This window comes from Sander vitreus, chromosome 9 (assembly GCF_031162955.1).
Source record: "Sander vitreus isolate 19-12246 chromosome 9, sanVit1, whole genome shotgun sequence".
Lineage (NCBI taxonomy): Eukaryota > Metazoa > Chordata > Actinopteri > Perciformes > Percidae > Sander > Sander vitreus.
Window position 1 is genome coordinate 22,774,301 of NC_135863.1, and position 20,280 is coordinate 22,794,580.

At 38.4% G+C, this 20,280-nt stretch overlaps 1 protein-coding gene across 5 annotated transcripts; it reads right to left on the reverse strand.

Annotated features, from left to right (window-relative positions):
• Nucleotides 1–7,256: 7,256 nt before the first annotated feature.
• On the reverse strand, nucleotides 7,257–17,790 carry il23r (interleukin 23 receptor). 5 transcript variants are annotated; one of them, XM_078259365.1, is made up of 17 exons: nucleotides 17,688–17,790; nucleotides 17,465–17,576; nucleotides 16,898–17,027; nucleotides 16,584–16,762; nucleotides 16,032–16,155; nucleotides 15,760–15,926; nucleotides 15,225–15,361; nucleotides 14,959–15,133; nucleotides 14,764–14,846; nucleotides 13,690–13,891; nucleotides 13,380–13,583; nucleotides 12,962–13,060; nucleotides 12,627–12,782; nucleotides 9,959–10,099; nucleotides 9,669–9,756; nucleotides 8,839–8,929; nucleotides 7,257–8,447 (listed from the first exon to the last, which is right to left on the reverse strand). In XM_078259365.1, exons 2-17 carry the CDS (start codon nucleotides 17,523–17,525, stop codon nucleotides 7,782–7,784), a joined length of 2,703 nt encoding a protein of 900 aa, XP_078115491.1. In that variant the 5' UTR covers nucleotides 17,526–17,576; nucleotides 17,688–17,790; the 3' UTR covers nucleotides 7,257–7,781. The 5 variants fall into 5 exon arrangements, with proteins under 5 accessions (XP_078115491.1, XP_078115490.1, XP_078115489.1 ...); XM_078259364.1 differs by having other exon boundaries at nucleotides 7,257–8,450; XM_078259363.1 differs by having other exon boundaries at nucleotides 7,257–8,450; nucleotides 9,669–9,753; nucleotides 13,690–13,918.
• Between the last annotated feature and the right edge of the window lie 2,490 nt (nucleotides 17,791–20,280).

Below are 20,280 nucleotides of genomic sequence, written 5' to 3' on the forward strand. Positions count from 1 at the left end.
TTTGTTTTCTTCACAGATTAAAACATTTTTTATACCCCTCATGTCTAGTGAACACATCCAATCTGCTTGAAAAACATCCATGACATTGAAAATGTCATTGTCTTTATCTTCAAAGTTACTTTTAAGTCACTTGGTTAAACACTTGCTTGTGAAGAACACTTCCCCGTCAGTGAGTTCAGGGGCTGTTGGAAAAGTGAGACTTTAGTGTTAGCTACCCAGTTGCATAGCCTGGCTCCGCCCTACTACTTACTTCCGCTCAATTTTCGTTTTCCTTCAGTACTCCGTCTGGGTTTGCGGTATATTCGCGGGTTTTCTCCGGTCAATTTCTTACCGGTCCAATCAGCGAATAGAGGGAGTGGCTGAGAACGATGACGTTGAGGCCGTGCGCTAGTTTGAGTTGTAGTTCCATAATGGCGGCAGAGAAAGATGCGAGCGAAGCTATTTGGTCCGTTGTGGTAACGCTGCGGAATATCCAGAAGTTAAAGCCCGAGCAAGAACAATCTTTGCTGAGTTGTCTTGGTGGCCATGATGTTGTGGCCACAACACCATTAGCGGTGAAGGAGTGGCTAAGGTGAACGCTAGCGATGCTAAACCGACGTCACGACCGAGCGTTAGCGATTGGTTATGGCAGATCCAGAGTGGCTCTGGGCAGATCTAATAGTTTTAAACTTCAACAGAGTACCCGCCTTTAAGGAAGTTAACACTTGTCAATGGAGAGAGGCCAGACTCTGTGTTGACTGTGCTTTTACTCAGCACTATCCCTCAAATTAATCTATTAGGATTTTTGTTATTGGAGCTTTACAACAGTATGTTTTTAGGAGGCCAAACGGGGAGTTAAAAGAAAGGGAGTTTTCACTTCAAATAACTTTTTTGTTCCCATTTGGGTTTAATAAGGTCAGGAAAAAAGGAAAAATATATTTAAAGTAAACAATTAATGGATTTTGTAATGTTAACCTTTTTACACATCAAATCCGTGGGACCCTAAACAATGAAAAGGTAAATCCAATTTCAACAAAAGACAATGGTTAAGATTTCAAATCAGCACCTTCTCACAATTGCTGTTCTTTTAAAGAAAGAGATTTCCATGTCTTTTTTTATTACAATAGTGCCTTTAAACAAGCCGTCAGGACTTCTGTACGGTTGTGATCAACTATACTATATATAAATATGTAAAAAGTGCTGCTTCTGTGCCGTTTCAGTCATTCCCCGGCTACAATATATGAGTATATATCAGGATGAGAAAAATAAAGTGTTTTTTGAGCATTAAAGTATGTAAACATGTTCTAGTAGAAACCCAAAATACAAGTATGAACCTGAAAATGAGCATGATAGATCTCCTTTAAAGGATATTATTACCTTCACAACAAAACTAATTGTTTCTTGTGGTAGATTAGCTTCCTCAATTATGTTTCAAATCTCGGTAAGGTGATTTTCAAACTGTCCTGGGTGAAACCAGCGGCTGCCTGGAAGATCAGGAATCACATGTGTGGCTGAGACACTATGTGCTTATCCAGGATAATAAGGAAGATATACACACATGTATAAAGAATGTGTTCAATTCATGCTTAAAAAAAGAAAATGTAAATACCCTTTGCCAAAAATGTCTCTTCTGTTATTTCTACTTTGACCTCTACTGCTGCTGACTGTTTGTGAAAAGCTCATGATCTTTCACTGCTGCACATTCATAGCTCATATATCTGGAATGAAGAGGCCTTTATATCTTCACCCCATCAGTATTACAAATATGCAGCGATATTTCCCATGATGAAGCATCACTGTCTTGTTTACCACTTAGCTTTTCTTCACTCAATGTTTAACTGATATGCAATAAGACTCAACAGTTTACTAATAACATGTTACTATAATACCCCCACTCTACCTCATTACTTGTCTAATGTATATTATGTTATTCTCTGTTTATACTTTATATTTCAGAAGTAGTAGTTTAGTATATTCATAGTGTATTCTAGTCAATTCTTATATTGTATATTCTATAGCTGCTGCCGCTGCTGAAACAAGAATTTCCTAATATCTATCTATCTATCTATCTATCTATCTATCTATCTATCTATCTATCTATCTATCTATCTATCTATCTATCTATCTAGCTATCTATCTATCTAATCTCAGTGTAAGCCAAATGGTTTTGGTCTTAAATACCTCATATTATGCTCATTTTCAGGTTCATAATTGTATTTAGGGGTTGTACCAGAATAGGTTTACATGGTTTAATTTTCAAAAAACACAACATTTTTGTTGTTCTGCACATTGCTGCAGCTCCTCTTTTCACCCTGTGTGTTGAGCTCTCCGTTTTAGCTACCAAGTGAGGCATGTCACTTCTGTTCCATCTTTGTTGGGAGTCGCACATGTGCAGTACCTAGGTAAGGACTACTAGCCAGTCAGAAGCAGAGTAGGGTGGGCCCTGACAAGCTAGTACTGGAGCAAAACGTTTCAGAGTGGTAAGTTATTTTAAAGTGTGTGTGTGTGTGTGTGTGTGTGTGTGTGTGTGTGTGTGTGTGTGTGTGTGTGTGTGTGTGTGTGTGTGTGTCGTAGAGGGTGGGGATGTGAAAGTGTGCGCGTAGAATTAGTCTTTCATATGTAACCTTTTATTTCTGCACTGTCTCCTGGACATGGCGCTACAACTATCTGAACTCTTTGGGTCTCCGCTCTAACTAGCTTGGTTTGAGGGCGTGCCACACTAGCAGCTAGGCGAGCTTTATAACATGTGTTACAAGGTGACGCAAAGTGACGCGTGTTTGTCACAGAAGTAAAGGCTGGACTACAATAGAGCTGTTTGGAGCAGTTTGTGAACAGTGTTTTCTGTGGGAAATGGTAATTCCTTTTGTGGTGGACTTTGGGCTTTTTCACTTTGTAAACCTATTACATGCACAAAAAGATATATAACACAATAAAGTAAAGGTAAAAAGCTAAAAAGCACAATATGAGCACTCTAAAACAACCCAATAAGCACAGTTCAGTGGCTTACAGGTATCCTGCAGACAGTCAGTGAGCTGATAACTGACTCAAAACACACACACACACACACACACACACACACGCACACGCGCTTCACACAGAGTCAGACACTGCACTACCAAGCTACTGATGATTATAGCAGTGGTGGAATGTAACTAAGTAGTTTTACTCGAGTACTGTAGGCCTACTTACATGTAATGCAACTTAAGTTTCTGCTCAACTGCATGTCAGAAGCAAATATTGTACTTTTTACTCCACTACATTTCTCTGACAGCTTTGTTTTCTTCACAGATTAAAACATTTTTTATACCCCTCATGTCTAGTGAAAACCATGCATCTCCAAATTGGGTGATATTTATTGATTTTAATATTGAAAAAAAAAAAAAAAAAAAAAAAAACTGGAGGATGGTGTTTGTTTCTGAGCAGTAGTGGCTCGGGAAAAGGAAAGTTTGGGGTCCCCTGCTGGAGCTCATGCCCTTGCAACTCGACCCCGGATAAGCGGATGACAACAGATAGATAGTAGTTAAAATTAGCACAAACTTAAACATCCACAGCAGTAAAATGCAACAGACACAATAATGCAGCAGTACATGGATCCAAAAACATCATATCCTATTATACAATAGTAAAACACTGTCTGGAAGATTTTTTTTCTCTGCAGAATGTACTTTTACTGTTAAAACTTACTTCATACAAGGTTTAAATGCAGATCGTAGTGCTTGTAGTGCAGTATTTCCACAGTGTGGTATTAGTACTTTTACTTAAGTGAAGGATCTGAATACTTCCTCCGCCACTGGGTATTAGCCTTTACAGCTAACATGATGCAGACAGAAAATATTACAGGGACTTGTAATTACAAGTCCCTGTAATATTTTAAAAGCCTACAAATGTCCTCCAATACTCATCAAATGGCTAGTGAGTGTTCAAATTGTACCACCCACTCAATAGATTACCATTGTTTTTTGGGCTGGTGGGTGAAGCAAATCTAGCAGCCACTTGCATATTTTACCAGTATTTGGTTGGTGGATGATGCTAATTTTGGTAGTTCACTCTTTGCCAAGAAATGTTCATAGCTTCCTTATACAATATCCTGCTGTGTTTGTTTGTTCTACTGTTAAGCATTCTATCCAGGATGAGCCCCCAAATCGTTATAAACCTGGCTCTAGGCCATGACAAAAACTGGGAAGAGACACAGAAATGCCAATATATTATTTATTACCAAAAAAAAGAATAAACGTTTAAACTAAATACAGGTATGAGGTGTGTGAAAATCAGTAACACTAGTAGTGTTCGTGTGGATGTGTGTAAAATGTGTAAGGTGTTGTTAAGCAAAAATGTGTAACAAAACAAAGAACAGCAACAAGGCTTCTGGTGTTGGCAGGGAGCAGAGAGCAGAGAGCAAGAAGTCCAGGAGGCTGGGGCTTTTATATCCTGTGAAGCCCAGTTGCTCCAAATCAGGCTGCATCAGCTGGCACCTTGAAAACAGTTATGCATAGAATGAGAGCAAGCAGGCACAAATCTAAGAGGGGCTGTCACTAGATAAAGTGTAGCTTGTTTAAATATGTGCCTGTTACCAAAATGAAGAACATAGATGCAGGTTTGATCCCATATAATCCTGAATCCCACATGGAAGATGAGAGGACTGATTTGTTACTCTGACACGATGGGGAAATTCTGCAGGCTGATGTTTAGATTACAGTACATCTTGGAGTGTATGACACCTGTGAAAGGAGAATCTGCAACAGCAGAACAACCCATCAAATCTTCATCATCACATTTTCCACACAGCAGTACTCTCTCTCACTCCCTCAATCATATCCCCATGTGATGCAGCGGGGGACTTTCCCCTCTAGCTGCACCACATTTCACCTTTAGATGTACACGCACAATACCGTGCTCAAGATTTATAAAATGACTGCAGCGGTACACAAAAACATCAGCAAGAGGGATGACAGATGTTTTTTTTTTAAAGACAACGAGGCCCCTGAAGATTTATTAAAACTTCGAACTTCTTTCAGTGGAGGCGAGTCCCTTTTAACATTTTGAATGAGGAAGTGAGACAACTCTCAGGAAGTCTTAAACAACTGTTGTAACTGCAGGTGGTGAATATGTGAGTAAAACTTTAGGTTCAGGAACAGATTACGATTCCACACACTGAGCCATTATCTGTAACAGGGAAACCCCCAACTGACTTTTGTCTGTGTGTTTGGAGTAATGTCACACTCAGCTGTACTTCAGCAGCTCACGAAATATGATGGCTAACATTATAAACATACAGAGAACATGCCCTTATATTAAAATAACAGAAACACGTTCAGCAGTTTATACAGAACAGCTATTTTGACTTGATACTAACATGTGCAGGATGACGACTCCAAGTTGGGTATTTACATTAGGTGGTTCAAGAAGTTGTAATTAAGGTTTTATTAATGGCTAATAACTAAATTATAAATTATAAATCAGTAATAATCCAGCTGAAAGAAGTGCATTTTGGTTGCCCGGTTGTGAAATGCCCACTTAACTGGTGTATATCCTCCTCCAGCATACCAGCTTAGTCTCTGTTTTTAATTGAATTAACCAGGAAGACCACTTACCATCTGAAAAAGATTGAAGGACATGTACTAATATCTTAAATTAACATTGATAGCTGCATTAATAATAGAGAAACAAAATCGTTAGCAATGACTAACTAATATTTACATTGAGGTTAATGGAGCAATCTTCATATCCTCTTCAGGCTTCTTCCTCTTTGAAATGCTACTCATTCCACATACTTTCACCAACAGATGTCATTCAAACTTGAAACTATTCACAATACCTTCAGCTATTAGAAAATGAATTAGCGTTTTGATATCTTTTACAGTTTTTGTCTTATTACTGTTTAAGTTTAATGTTTTATTCAGGCCTTTTCCGTGCTTATAACGGTGTGTGTATTGTGTGACTTAGACTTTTTGTGTGGAGTTTGGATGTTCTTCCAGAGTTTCTTTGACGTTCTATACTATGACTTGCTCATCACTTTTTTCGACATACTATTCTATGACTATTTTTGACATGCATTACTTTGACTTTTTCAATGGTTTTTTCGACATACTATGCTATTACCGTTTTCAACAAACTTATTTTGTGGAATGGTGGCTTAGTGATCAGCACACCTCCAACCAGCACCAGCAAATAGGCTCTGCAGACCCTGTTCCCTGGTTCGATCCTCAGCCTGAGCAGGGACTTTTTGTGTGGAGTTTGGCTGTTCTTCCAGACTTTCTTTGACGTACTATACTATGACTTTTTTTCACGACCTTTAAAGACTTACTATACTGTGACTTTTTATCACTTTTTTCAACGTAGCTGTGCTGACCACTAAAACACCGTTCCATCAAATAAGTTTGTTGAAAACGGTAATAGCATAGTATGTTGAAAAAAGCCATTAAAAAAGTCATAGTATAGTATGTCGACTTTTTTCGACATACTTTACATGACTTTTTTCGACATACTATACTATGACTTTTTATCACTTTTTTCAACATACAATACTATGACTTTTTATCACTTTTTTCAACATACAATACTATGACTTTTTATCCCTTTGTTCGATATACTATAACATGCCTTTTTTATGACTTTTTTCAACATACTATACTATGACTTTTTTTGACATACTATACTATGACTTTTTTTTACCACTTTTTTTGACATACTATTCTATGACATTTTTGACATGCTATACTGACTTTTTCGACATACTATTCTATGACTTTTTACCACTTTTTTTGACATACTATTCTATGACTTTTATAGACATTTTAATACTATTTTTTTATACTTTAAGTTAGAAAATAAATTCAAAAGAAGTGCAATGTTCTTTTGGCATTATTGAACTTTTAAAGCCAATAATTAGTTTAGCGTTAGCTTTTCAAAAACCTTTAAATATTCTGCATCTTTTTTACATTAGTGATGTTATTCAAATGTTCAAATTCATACTTATTAAAACCCATTTCCACTGTCTAACTATTCTCACTACTTCACCTTCTTCTTACGCAGTTAAGCTAGCAATCCAGTTTAGCTTTATCAATATAGTTTTTTAGCATTCACATGCATTTTCTGCAGGAAATGCATTTTCTAGTTACAACTGCAGACTTGGTGGCTTATTACAAAGTAAGAAACTCACATCCTTTATTAACAAATTAACTTGATGACGGTGCTAGATGAAAAGATTTTCAAAGATATTACAGTTAATCCTGGGGAAAACATGAATGTGTGGGCCAAATTCCATGGCATTCATCCAATAGTTGTTGAGATATTTAATTTAAAATCACAAATGTTAACCTCATGGTGATGCTACAGAAAATGTCAGGGCATCATAAGTCATTAGGATTCATCCTCTGGGCACCGTTAATGTCTGTACAAGCTTCATGGCAATCCAAACAGAGATATTTCAGTCTAGACCAATATGGTGGATCGATTGACAGAGGCAGTTCTGCTGCAGGTGGATATGATATATACGCTTGCAAAAATCTTTACATTAACAAAACCATTAGTTACTTTATAAAGTATGAATATATAGAACGAGGTGCCAACATAATTATAGTGACTATTAAACACTTCAGTCAAATTCAACATAAACATTTCTTATACATTTCTTAACTTAGTTTTGAACAGAGCTGTTCATAATCACAGATCATGTGAAGAATGATTTTCACTGATTACACATATTCACTGAGGTCAGTGAAGTGGTGATTGGATATAATGCTTTCTTAAAAATCTGTTTAGGAGTGCACATTGTCCTGTTTGTGCCATTCCCATCGTCCCTGCTACCTCTGTGCATCACAGAGTGCAGTGCTGCTCACAGCAGCTGCTTGGGGGAAATAACCACTTTTCAGTGTTGTCTGAACTGTATACTGAGATGAACAAGTGTCAGCTGTGTCAGGAGTCATTATTTCACCCTGCTGTAAATCCAGAGAGAGTGAGTCTGCTTCTACATCGTTCTCAGTTGCCCTCCTCTCCAGAGAGAAGCCTCCATTCAAGGCAATTGTTGTTTTGGGAGTTTTAGGCCACAAAAGACCGCTATCAGAGCTCAGAGTCTGCCCCAGAGGTTGATCAGTAAAACCCATTTCCACACTGGAAAGAAAGCCTTCCAGCAATACTCCAAATCTCACACATCTGTCTTCCTCCCAAAATGATGGTACGTCCCTTTGCTCTTCTTCTGTCTCCTTCACCTCTTCTCCCTGTGGAGCCAATGTAGCAATCTGGGGTTTGTAGTTGACATGTTCCGGCTGGCTGTCAACAAGCATTGTTCCGGGATCTGACATTAGCAAAGGTGTCTCTGTTGTTGGTTCTGTGGGTCGTGATTCAACCTGGGATATTTCGATGTGGATGGTGGGGTACACGTCGTCCCTCTCCTCCTGAGAGATCAAACTGATGGGCGACAGCGGAGGGTCGCTGTGGGTGGACGAGAAGGACAGTTCGCTTTCGTACTGCTGCTGACCAAAAAAACAAACAAAAGAAAGCCATAAGTGATGAATATATTGCAAGTATGTTTTTATCAAATTTCTGGTGTTTATTTGCAGCAGCTCACAAAGTTGCACGTTGCCAGAGTGAAAGCAGAAAGTGACAACTGACATTACTTCCTGCTGCAGTCCTGACTGGTGAACCTCTAGAACTTTTTTAGCATGTTTAGAAATTGTATTACAATGGTAGTAATTGATTGATTTCTGTCTTTTAGGAAATATCTTTGATAGCATATAACTATGCTTGTATTGTGTACTTGTGTTAGTGCAGTTGCTAGCTGTTGCTGTTTTTCACATTTCACATTAAAAGAGGGAAGCATGAATCTCAACACATCTGGCTTCATCAGCTCAAATTGATTACCTCCAGTAGTCTGATGGCATTACTGTTTTCTGGTTTTGGTAAGGTTTCATTTAGCCAGGCAGGTCCCCATGATATACATTTCTGTTTTATCCTGAGAAAGAAAGAAAATTAGGTTTTAAAAGGCAGAGCAGTTTTTCCATTATTGATAATTGTAGTTTATTATCTGATGCAGTAATGATGCAAAATGTACAGAATTTAGAAAACATTTCTATTCCACTACTGTTTATTACTAATGATGGCAATTCCATATTTCAGGGGTCTTCAACATTTTTCAGGCCAAGGACCCCTTAGCTAAAAGAGAAAGACATATATATATATTTCACAAATAGGCCAATGTATCTTTGCTATTAAAATGTTAGATTCATTTGAATGTGTATTTCAGACATATATTAATTCTTGAAAAAAGAAAGTTTTGAAAAACTATTTTGTAAACAAATTATTTAACGGCCCCCCTGCACAAACTCTGATGACCCCCTGTTGAATATCTCTGCCATATTTCATAAAGCACACACTCAGTATCTCCACATCTTAAACCACCATCAGATTGGGGTGCTTTGACCACATATGCAGAGTATAATCTTCTCAACAGGGTTTCTGTTCATGTTAATCGCGTGGCTTCTTATTCATGTGGCATTTCATGAAATTAGCCACAGTGGCATCCATCCTGGTTACTAGTAAAACAAAACCTATGCACATTCAAAATCAGTTGCAGAAGATTGAGAAAGTGATGTTTATCCACATAATACTTTCACTATTACTAGATGATTACTGTCTAACTGTTGTTTTCCATCAAACAATGTTATACAGGCATGAATAATGCTTAAAAATACCTTTCCCTCACACAACTCCAGCACATCAGGTTGGCTATGATCGCTATAAAGAGGGTAAGGATGAAAACAGTCCAAATCACCAGGCCTACTACAGGATACAAGAAGAGAAAGACACAACAGTTTAGTAGAGTAGCTGTCAAAAAGTTAAGAAAACAAAGTTCTCTTTAATCTTTCCACCTAATGATTTCTTGCATAAAATGGAGGGGAATTAAAGTTACAGGCAAGTGCTTTCACAGAACAGGCTTCATAGGTTGATGTTTGGGTACATGGGATGGCAGCAGGAGACTGACCTGCAGGGGTTTCCGGCTGAGAGCAGATCCGGTTCCCCCACTGCCCTTCTCCTGCTGAGGTGGATGCAGTCAGCTGCAGAGCCAGAGCTCCTTCAGGACAGTCCAGCCACGTCTGTCTGGGGCCGGAGGCAGACACCGTCTCTGGAAAAGGAATGGTAAACGGACTGCATTTATATAGCGCATTTCTCACACACATTACAGGCAACATTCATCCAATTCACACACACACATTCATACAGTGGTGGCCGAGGCTGCCATACAAAGGGCCACCTGCTCATCAAATTAACATTCATGCGCAATCACACACTGATGGCACAACATCAGGACACATAGACATGTAGAGAGGGGCCAGGGATCGAACCACCAACCTTTGTTTTTAGCTTGATGCAACTTTTTCTCTCCCACTGACCCACCGGGAACAGAATCAGAAACTCGTGCATGCACACTTTGACTCTCGAAAACACACGCAATAACATCTATCTATCTTATAAGAAAATTTGATCACTGGTACAGTCGATGTAATGTCAAAAACATTCCCCAGTCTCTATGTCATTTTATTTTTAAAATGTTATTTTACTTTTTTCACCACAACCGTCTGGCGACCCATGGAAATTATCTCATGACCCCCTTGGCCATCGGGACCCCCAGGTTAGGAACCATTTAAAAAAAAAAAAATGCAGTTAGGCAAGATCAACTGCCTTAATTCAATAGCTACCTGTACATTCAGCTCATGCTAATGTCTCATTCTCGACCTGAGTTTAACGTTTTAAAGAACTTCAATTTAAACCCTAGAATGCAAAAGTATGTAGATAAAGGCTAAAATCTGTTTTTATCAGTGCGGTGCAGCCTTACCTGCTATCTCCAGACTATCCCCCAATTTTGATAATTCATTATAATGTGATAATTTATGTTTTGAGATATAAGTAACTGCAAAAAATATTAGGAATAAGATATTTCAGTTATTTTGAGTAAAACTTTAGATGAAATGACTGAACGAAAGAGCGACTGTATCCAGTAGACACACAACATGTCACATAAGAAAGAGAAAAAGGAAGCTCTCAGGTGTTTTTACACTAAGGTTCCAGAAATAGTTTATGAAGCATGAAGGTTAGTAACAGCTAAGCGGTTGCATGTGTGCATGCAGCCACATGGCTTCCTGTTAGTGGTCAAAGCCAGTTCTAGAAAACTCTATGATTCACTGAAGGCACTGAGAAAATGATGACAACCAGTGTTTGAAACATCAATTTGCTCACTAGTAAACATCTGCAGTCCTCAGTTATATGTCAGGAAAGTTGCCAAATACATATTCAAACAAACAATTAGTTTGGAACAACAAGAGGTTTATAGGATATAACTAAAAGCCGGGCTTTCTGAGACAAAACTGTCAATGTATGGTGATGTATTGTCTTAATCAATGTTTTAACATTTGTTATGCTCCATTGACTCTCTTTCTTATGTGGATATTGGCTATAAATAACAAACAAATAACAAAAGCATAAAACAAGCAAGCATGAGGTTGCTGTTCCACTTTCACCATATTACTGGAAGTGAGTGGTGAAATACCCTGCTGATGCACTGACGCTTTGTGGGAGGAGAGTATCAATGGAATGCTGGCTGTACATTTTCCTTTATGTAACAGTGGCTTGTGAAACACAATACATGCATACTACTGCATATGTAATTTCCCCACATGTGTGCATACACATAGGCATGCTAGGTAAAGCACACTCTCTCACACACACACACACACACACACACACACACACACACACACACACACACACACACACACACACACACACACACACACACACACACCCTCGGTATGGAGGTGAATGGACTATTGTTTGTGGTGCTCACAGCATTGAAAAAGTAGATGAAAATGCAGAACATCTTTTGTATTATGGACTGGCTAGAACAGCCTACATATGTTCATATGTTCACAGGGAGGGCTGCAACTAACAATTACTTTCATTGCCGAATTCTTCCTTGATTAGTTATTTAAAATGTTTTTCACAATGTCCCAAATACCAAAGGGAAGTCTTAAATTCACTTGCTTTGTCAAACTTACAATTTAGAACTAAAATATTCCGTTTTCAATCACATAAGACAAAGAAAAGCAAAATTTGTACGAAATTTTGAACCACTAATTGTAAGAAAAACATTTCTTAAGCAATTTATCGATTATCAAAATAGCTCCTGATAAATTTTCTGCCGATCCAGTAATCGTTTAATTAATCAGTCCGTTCAGCTATATTCAGTGGCGTAGTCTACGTGAGAGGCAGGTATACACAGTATACCCACTAAGAAAGCTCCGGGATTTCCATATACCCACTTAAAAATGCCCAATGACACGTAACAACATACTTTCCATCATATTTTTGATATATTTTGAATTGTCATCTGTGTTTTCCTTCACAAAGGCTAAATAAAGGTATTTCCACTGTAAATTGGTGCAAAAAAGTCTATCAGAATGCAGGAAATGAAGTCTGTGATGCTCAAAATGTCCCTGGGGGAGGACACCCAGACCCCCCACTTTGATATATCCATTCTGGTCCATATATTTATGTAGTGTAGTATACCCGCTAAAATACATTAGACTACACCACTGGCTATGTTCACATAAAGAAGACAATCCCACACAAAGGGACACGGTGCAACTGCTCACTGCTGAGTTGTGTGTTGCTGAAGTCCAACATCTGGAGATAGATTGTGTAGTTTGTGATGAAGCCTTTCTGCTTGTCTACAGGCAGCTCATCCCACTGGATCTGGATCCGTCTGGCCTCATGTACCAGTACTGACACATTTGGACCACACACTGGCTCTAAAACACGTACAAATGAGACAAAGACCAGATAATGAGTGTAGATTGAGTATATAAAGGCTATATAACATGTGATTTCTGAATCCCTCATGTGCAAAATCTATCACATTATATACATTTAAAATTAAAAATATAGGAATAAACTGTTTTTGTGTTTATGTGGCATTTATGAATCTTACTCTGTTCTTTGGAGTAGACGAGACGGGATGATGGAGCACTGACACCTCTGGTGGTCACAGCATACAGAGAGACATTGTACCTCACACCTGCAGTCAGGCCTGAGACAATACTATCACCATAAGCTCTACTAGGTTTCACAAAACATTCAACTTTGCTTATGAATATTGGCTGCAGCTGTAGTAAGATTATTCATTTTAAATTCTCAACAGTTACAGTATACAGTACATTTTATACAGTAAAATTAGAAAAGCACACAGTAGTGTAATTCACCAACTGCCCACAAGAGGCCGCTGCTTTATCTCAGTTGATGTCTTTTCTAAGTGCATGTCTTTGGTCATGTTATGGATAAAAGCTTTTTTTTTTTTATGTGATGCAATTGTTTTGTGTTATTTCATATATTTTCCGTGTGTTGTGTACCTGTGATTAAAGTGTTGTTTTGATCTTTAGCCACTTTTTGCCACTGCAGCTCTGCCGCAGGTACACTTGTCCATTCTAACACATAGTGCAGTGGTTCTCCTCCAGATGTTGAGCGTTGTTTTTCCCCCGGCCATGACCAGGAGACAAACACAGCACTGCCATTTGCTGCAGGAGCCAACAGTCTCAAAACAGATCTGACATCACCTAAACAGTTAGATACCAAGAAATTATTACACTTTATTGGCCTTTTTTCTTGACAACTTAAACATGTTTTGTTCGGTTTGATCTTTTGTGTCTAATATTTGTGTACCTGAGAGTCTGAGTGGCACATTAGCCGGTGGAGACATTCCATACAAGGTGACAGCACTGATGCTTAGTGCCTGGACCTCTGCTGGTACCTGAACTGAACATGGGCTCAAAGCTGCACAACTGGTCACTTCCTGTTTCTGGTCATTACCCAGAAAGATCTTGTACTCTTGCACTGCACCAGTGTAATCATCTGGTGATGGAGGCTGGGGAAGAAGTCCATCCATCATCATCTTTTCGACATCATCCAGTAAGTACGTTTTTAAGGAATACATTGACAGTTTGGGAAATATGGTTATTCTTTACGTTAGATGAGAAGATTGATACCACTGTCATATCTGCCAATTAAATACGAACCCACAGCGAACAGATGGGCAGCTTAGCGCTCCATAAAAACTGGAAACATGGCAAAACCGATAGCCTGGCTCAGTCCAATGTTAACAAAATCCACCTACCAGCACATTTAATGCTCACTAATTGACACATAACTCCTATGTTTAATTCGTACAAAAGCTAAAGTGTAAAAACAACAACTTGTGGTTTTCATGGGGGGGGAATCAATTCACAGAGAAATGCACACAGTGTGTATTCAGAAATTTTCCCTTTAAACGAGCCATCTGTACTTCCGTAAGGTTGTGATGTCACAACTATAATATATATATAGATAGAAAGTGCCGCTACAGTATCGTTACAGTTATTGCTCAGCTAAAATAATGATGTAGAGACGGGAATGCTGACCAATCAGAGCAGACTGGGCTTTTTGGGAAGGGGGCTTAAAAAGACAGGTGCTAAAGCGAAGCGTTTTAGACAAAAGGTGAATACAGGTATATTCAGACTGAAAGTATGAAAAAAATCGGGTTTTCTGAACATTAAAGCATGTAAACATGTTCTAGTAGAAACCCAAAATATAAGTTTGAAACCTAAAAATGAGCATGATGTAGGACCTTTAATCAATAAGTAGTGTACGTATTTCTCGATAAATGTATCATATTTCAGGTATTTTGTATAACTTTGTATTACAAAATGGGTTATATCAATTTTTAAAAGCCAGACATAATGAATAGCTATGACACATTACCTGCCACAAAACAGTCACCATCCGCAGCCCATTGGTACCCAGGCTGCCTAACATCCTCCACGCATGCAGCTGCTGAGATGGACCTAAAGATAAGTTTAACCACAAGATGTGGGTTTTGTATGAGTGACGACAAACTATCACATTATCACATTTAGATTGCCTCTGTTACATGATAAGTAAAAACTGTGAGCTTGCCTTTCCCAGGACTTCTCCCCGCCACAGATGGGCTCCATTTGCTGCAGAAGGACCTTTTGCTGGAGTTTGACCTGGACGTGTCACATGTTCTCATCTGGAACTCATATTCAGTCAGAGGCCTCAGTCCGTCCACTTGTATCAGACCCTCACTGAGTTCTGTTTCCTCGCCCACTTCCTAGAAAACATCAAGACATTGCGTCACCCGCACATTGCCTGATTCTGCAAATAACCACAAAGCTATCATGGGTATCATAAAATCAATTTACCCAGGCGGCATTATCTGTGCGGAGCCTGACATCGGATCTGAGATGCTCTGAGGATTCAGAGGTTTTCCATTGCAATATGGCTGTCATGGAGTTATTCCCAAACTCTATCTGCATGATACATGGTGTGTCTGGTATCACTGCAATACAAAAGAACATAAAAAAGCATGCACACAAAGGGCAGTGATTATCCAGCATGATGAGCTCCCAGCACTCCCAGTTACTTATTCATCAATGACTCAAATATTCTCAAAAAGTCTGTTGCAACAGATGTCAAAACTCTAAAAAGTTAACTGAAACAGCGACAAAGGTGGGACGAGGCAGCGGGCCAACTGTTCACTTCAAAGAAATAATCCAAAAACAGAGAAAAAGTAGCCAAGTCAAATTAGTCAAACTTTGACGATAGAACAAAACGACAGTTCACAGGTTGACTCATTTCTCCAGAAAATACTTCTACTGCGTAGATGCACTCGCATTCATAAAGATAAGTGTATTCAAGTGAAATTAATAAGTGTATTCAACATAAATGGCAGCTTACCTATATCCTTTACACAGAAGGTGAATGGATCAGATTGTGATGCTCCAAAGTGGTTGTAAGCAGTGATAATCAACTGGTATTTTGTGTTTTCATCAATCATTGCTCGGGGTATGGTGATTTCTTCAGCATCCTGGATCTGATCAAAAAGTATCTGGGTCCCATTTTCTCTGATAATATAATATGTTAAAAATAAGGTTTGCTCTTGTCAAAAGCACATACTGACAAAGAAAACAATAATAATAGCTTAATTTGACCTAAATATAACACCATACCTGTTGACTGAAATGTTGTAGGTAGTAAGGATGTGTGTTTTCTGTCCTCTCTCCCATGTGCAGTCTATGAAGTCTGAGCTCCTTGACAGTTCACACATAATATGTTCAGGTTTATCTGGAGGGACTGCACAAAAGAGACAAACAATGAAGCAAATCACCGTAATTTTAACAGTCTAATTAACAGTCTACAATACTGCTCATTGACAAAAAGTGTAATATTACTTTTTTCCCACAGAGAATAATGGGAGCTAGTCTGCAAGTGAGATTCTAACCGAATCCTTTCAATGTGTCTATAGCTTCCTCAAAATGTAAGACAGAAAGGTCATTTAAACTTAACATTTTGAGAAACAAAATGAAGAAGAAATGAAGTCCACCGTGGCCTCCATGCAGAATAACGATAGTATCCACCCGAAACACTAACAACTACCTGGCAATATACATAGTTTGCAGAATTAATTCTCTTCAGATAATATTGCCCTTTCTTTAAAAAAATTCAATTTTCAATTTCAATTCATAAGCCTACTATGACACGTAAGAGCCAACTGTACATACGCCCGCCATGTAGGTCCAGTCCGTTAACAGTTTGAGGCTTCTGATCGAAACCCTTCAGCTCGCAGATCAGTATAGATCGTGGCATCCGGACATTGAACAGCCTGAACATCATTGTGGTGCAATTTACTTTCTTCAAAGAATTCACAGTCTCACCATTCAGCTCCAGGGATATTCTGAAACTGTATACAGTAATTAGTAACACTAATACAGTAACATAACTGCATCTGAACATGTGGGCTATTACATATCTGAATTAAGTTTATACATAAATGTAGGTACTATATTTTTTTTAATCAGATATCAACCATTCTTACCCCCGTTTACATTCATTGGTGTGGCAGTACACAGTCAGGTTTGAGCCAATGAGGAAAGGTGGAGCTGGTTCTACTGTCAGGTTGCCAAGGGGAATGAGGCGCTGGCAGCCAGCAGGGAGCAGAGAGAAATCTGTCCAGAAAAAAAACAGACCCAAAAGGTTCACATAGCAGTACTATCCAAAGTGAGGAATTATTTTATTTGTTTTATAAGGTTTCAAATTAGATGGTACATTTGAATACCTGCCATACGGTAAACATGTTTAAATCCCAAGATGCAGGGATGTGATCCTGTGATGCAAACTATCCCCTCTCTTTCCATTTTATTGTCAATCCCCATTGCTTTCTTTGCAATAACACATGCCAAGAAAAGTTTGATAGAAAAAATGTGTCTTTCCATGATCATTTAACCTCTATACAAAAAAAAATAATAGAAACACTTTTTACTTCACCTCTGTGATCAGAGGTAAGCAAGGGTAAGATCCTGTTTTTCTCACTGGATCAGGAACAAGCTAACAGTAATAATGTGGATAGATGGATGAATGGATATATAGGTACTGTTATACTCACGCTTGATGGAAAAACTGAGAAGTATAATAATGAATCTCCAAAGGGTTGAGGGGAGATTCATTTCAGCTCATTTTTCTGAAACTCTTAGAACCCACTCAGCATTACTCAGAAGCTGCAACAAAAAGTTTTTTTTTAATCATAAATCACCAAATTCATCAACAATTTCTTTTTAACGAATCACTTTATGGGAATTTCCGCATATGCAGTGACTTTCAAAACTTACCTCAGCAATCTGTGTACAGGAGACGTTCTGGCTAATAGGAAGAGACAATGTTTTGTGGAACTTGAGCTCTGCGACACATGCACCATGGCAGATCAGATAGGAGAAAAGACATTTGTGACATGGTGTTATTCTGCTGATCATTTGATTTTAGAAGACAACTTGAAAGTACATAATGTTCAATCCAGTAATTATTACATGTTTTCTACATGACCCCCGCAAATCATCAAGTTACGTAAGTAGATATGTTCAGATAAAGCTCACCAGAATTCACGCCGTTTCCGTGCCTTTAAGGTTTTCTTATCAAGAGACAATCCAACAAGTTTTTAGCCACTGTTACATCTCCCTCAGATGACTTGTTTGTGAGCTGCATCTGACTTAAGTCATTTCTGTTGCGCGAATTAAACATCTTAAAGAGGCCAGTGACCTAGTTTGGTGGTAACACAGATCCTTTGAACATTGGCTTCAGTACTTTGGTGCCCTACTTCATCACCACAATGGTTCAGTTATATATAAATGTCAATTTGCTGAGAACCTGCTCTGATTAAACATTCTGCTGTCAGCACCAACATGTAACTTTCTGAGTGACCCCGATGTTTTACTTTGAAAAAGATGCTGAACGTAGCTTCACAGCGACCTCATTATTATTTTTGTTTCCATTAGTCCTGGGACTTTTTTTTTTTTTTTTTAACAATAACTGTTAATGTGATTACGTCACACCGGTTTTAAAATCCCTTCATTGGCTCCCAGTCCGTCTTAGAATGGATTTTTAAAATTGTAATGATCACTTTAATGACTTGTACGGGGGTTAGCTCCAATGTATATGTCTGACCTCCTACAAGCCTGAATGCAACCTGAGATCCTCGGGCCCCTCAGTTGTAGAATGCCAGGACATCTAACACTTTTAAGTAACTTTTAAAATCTTTAAGGCTTGCTTTTTATTGATTTTACTGTTGTAAAATAAACTGTAGTGCTGTATTCACATTTTTTAACGGTTTACTCATGTATTTTTCAATTGCATGTTAAGCATCTTGTAAAAAAGCGCTTTATAAATAAAGGTATTATTATTATTATTATTATTATTATTATTATTATTATTATTATTATTATTATTATAATGGGTGGATGAACGGCAGACATACGCAGTCGATTCATTATACATCAAAAACATTAAAGTATTAATTCATTGTAATAATTCACTGCTGTGTCAATCAATCAGTCAATCAGTCAATCAATCAATCAATCAATCAATCAATCAATTTACTATTTGTCCAAGAGGGGCGATTTGTGTCGCAGCAGGCATAAAGCATAAAAACATAGATACATGTATAAAACGCACACAAAATACACAGCAGATTACAGTATGGCATACAGTACATACATTATACGTCAAGCAAAACATACCATCAGCCTATCGACAACAACAAGTACAGTGTGCACTGTGACTGTCACCCTACCATCATCATCATCATTATCATCACTGTTCACCACAGGCAATGGCAACTATAGATACACTCAGAATTTAGTGGGGGTCTATATTGGTATATATAAGCTATAAGCTTTTCTAGGCAAAATAGGTGCTGCTGGCTTTTTTTTGTGTGTGTAGAATATCAGTATTTGAATCGAATTTCAGACGGTTGTCAATCGTAGTGCCCAAATATTTGTAAGTCGTAACCATTTCCACTGTCTGACCCTGGAAATCAGTGCTTTGAAGAGCTGTGGGGGTTCACCTAAAATCTACACAGATCTTTTGTTTTAGAAACGTTAAGTTGTAAGTAAGCATTTTCACACCAGGAAACATCTGGGCCATGACCATAGACTGTTAATATTAATGGACAAGGCATCCGGTTCAGCGAAGTGCTGCAAATGCGGAAGTGCCTTAAACCTGCATTCTGTCTGAATTCCAGCAGGGGGCGACACGTGCGGTTGCAAAAGGAGGTCGGTTTCTGTAGAAGTCTATGAGAAAGTGACCCACTTCTCACTTGATTTATTACCTCAGTAAACATTTTCATGAGTTTATGGTCTCAATCGCTAGTTTTAAGTCTCATCACAGAATGATGTTCCTTTTTTTAATTATGGTCTCGTTGATTTTAAAGTCTGCGATAAAGCAGGGGGTGTTTTAGGGCGTGGCTATGATGTGATTGTCAGTCAAAGTGTGTAACGTAACGTAGAGTGTAAGGGCTCCTCCCTCACTCCTCCCTCTCGTCTAAAATCGTCACATCCGCAACCAGGATGGCTGCGCCCGTAACGGCAAACTAAGGCGACGGATAGCAGATCTCCACAAACCAATGGGTGACGTCACACGTACGCTGTACATTAATATACAGTCTATGGCCATGACCAACTCATCATCACTTCATCAAGAAGTGTCGAGAATTAGCTTCGGCTAAAAACACCATGATACATACATCAGATGACTGTTGAAGTTTATCTATGTCTTTTTGAATCAGTTTTTGATGTTTTTCATCAGCATACTTAGCAATAAACCCATTATCATAATGGCTGCAACAGTCATTTGTGTATAATACATACACGAGAGGGGAAAGAACACAACAATAAGGCGTACCGGTGGAAGATATATAGTCATGTGAAAAAA

What these genes read in the sequence shown, in the direction of transcription:
- il23r (XM_078259360.1), bottom strand. Translation starts at nt 17,525, where the DNA reads ATGAATCTCCCCTCAACCCTTTGGAGATTCATTATTATACTTCTCAGT. An exon ending in ACTGGACCTACATGGCGGGC is followed by an intron (nt 16,156 to 16,583) that starts GTATGTACAGTT and finishes TCTTTTGTGCAG; the next exon opens with TCCCTCCAGATAAACCTGAA. An exon ending in ATGCCATCAGACTACTGGAG is followed by an intron (nt 8,451 to 8,838) that starts GTAATCAATTTG and finishes TTTTTTGGTCAG; the next exon opens with CAGCAGTACGAAAGCGAACT.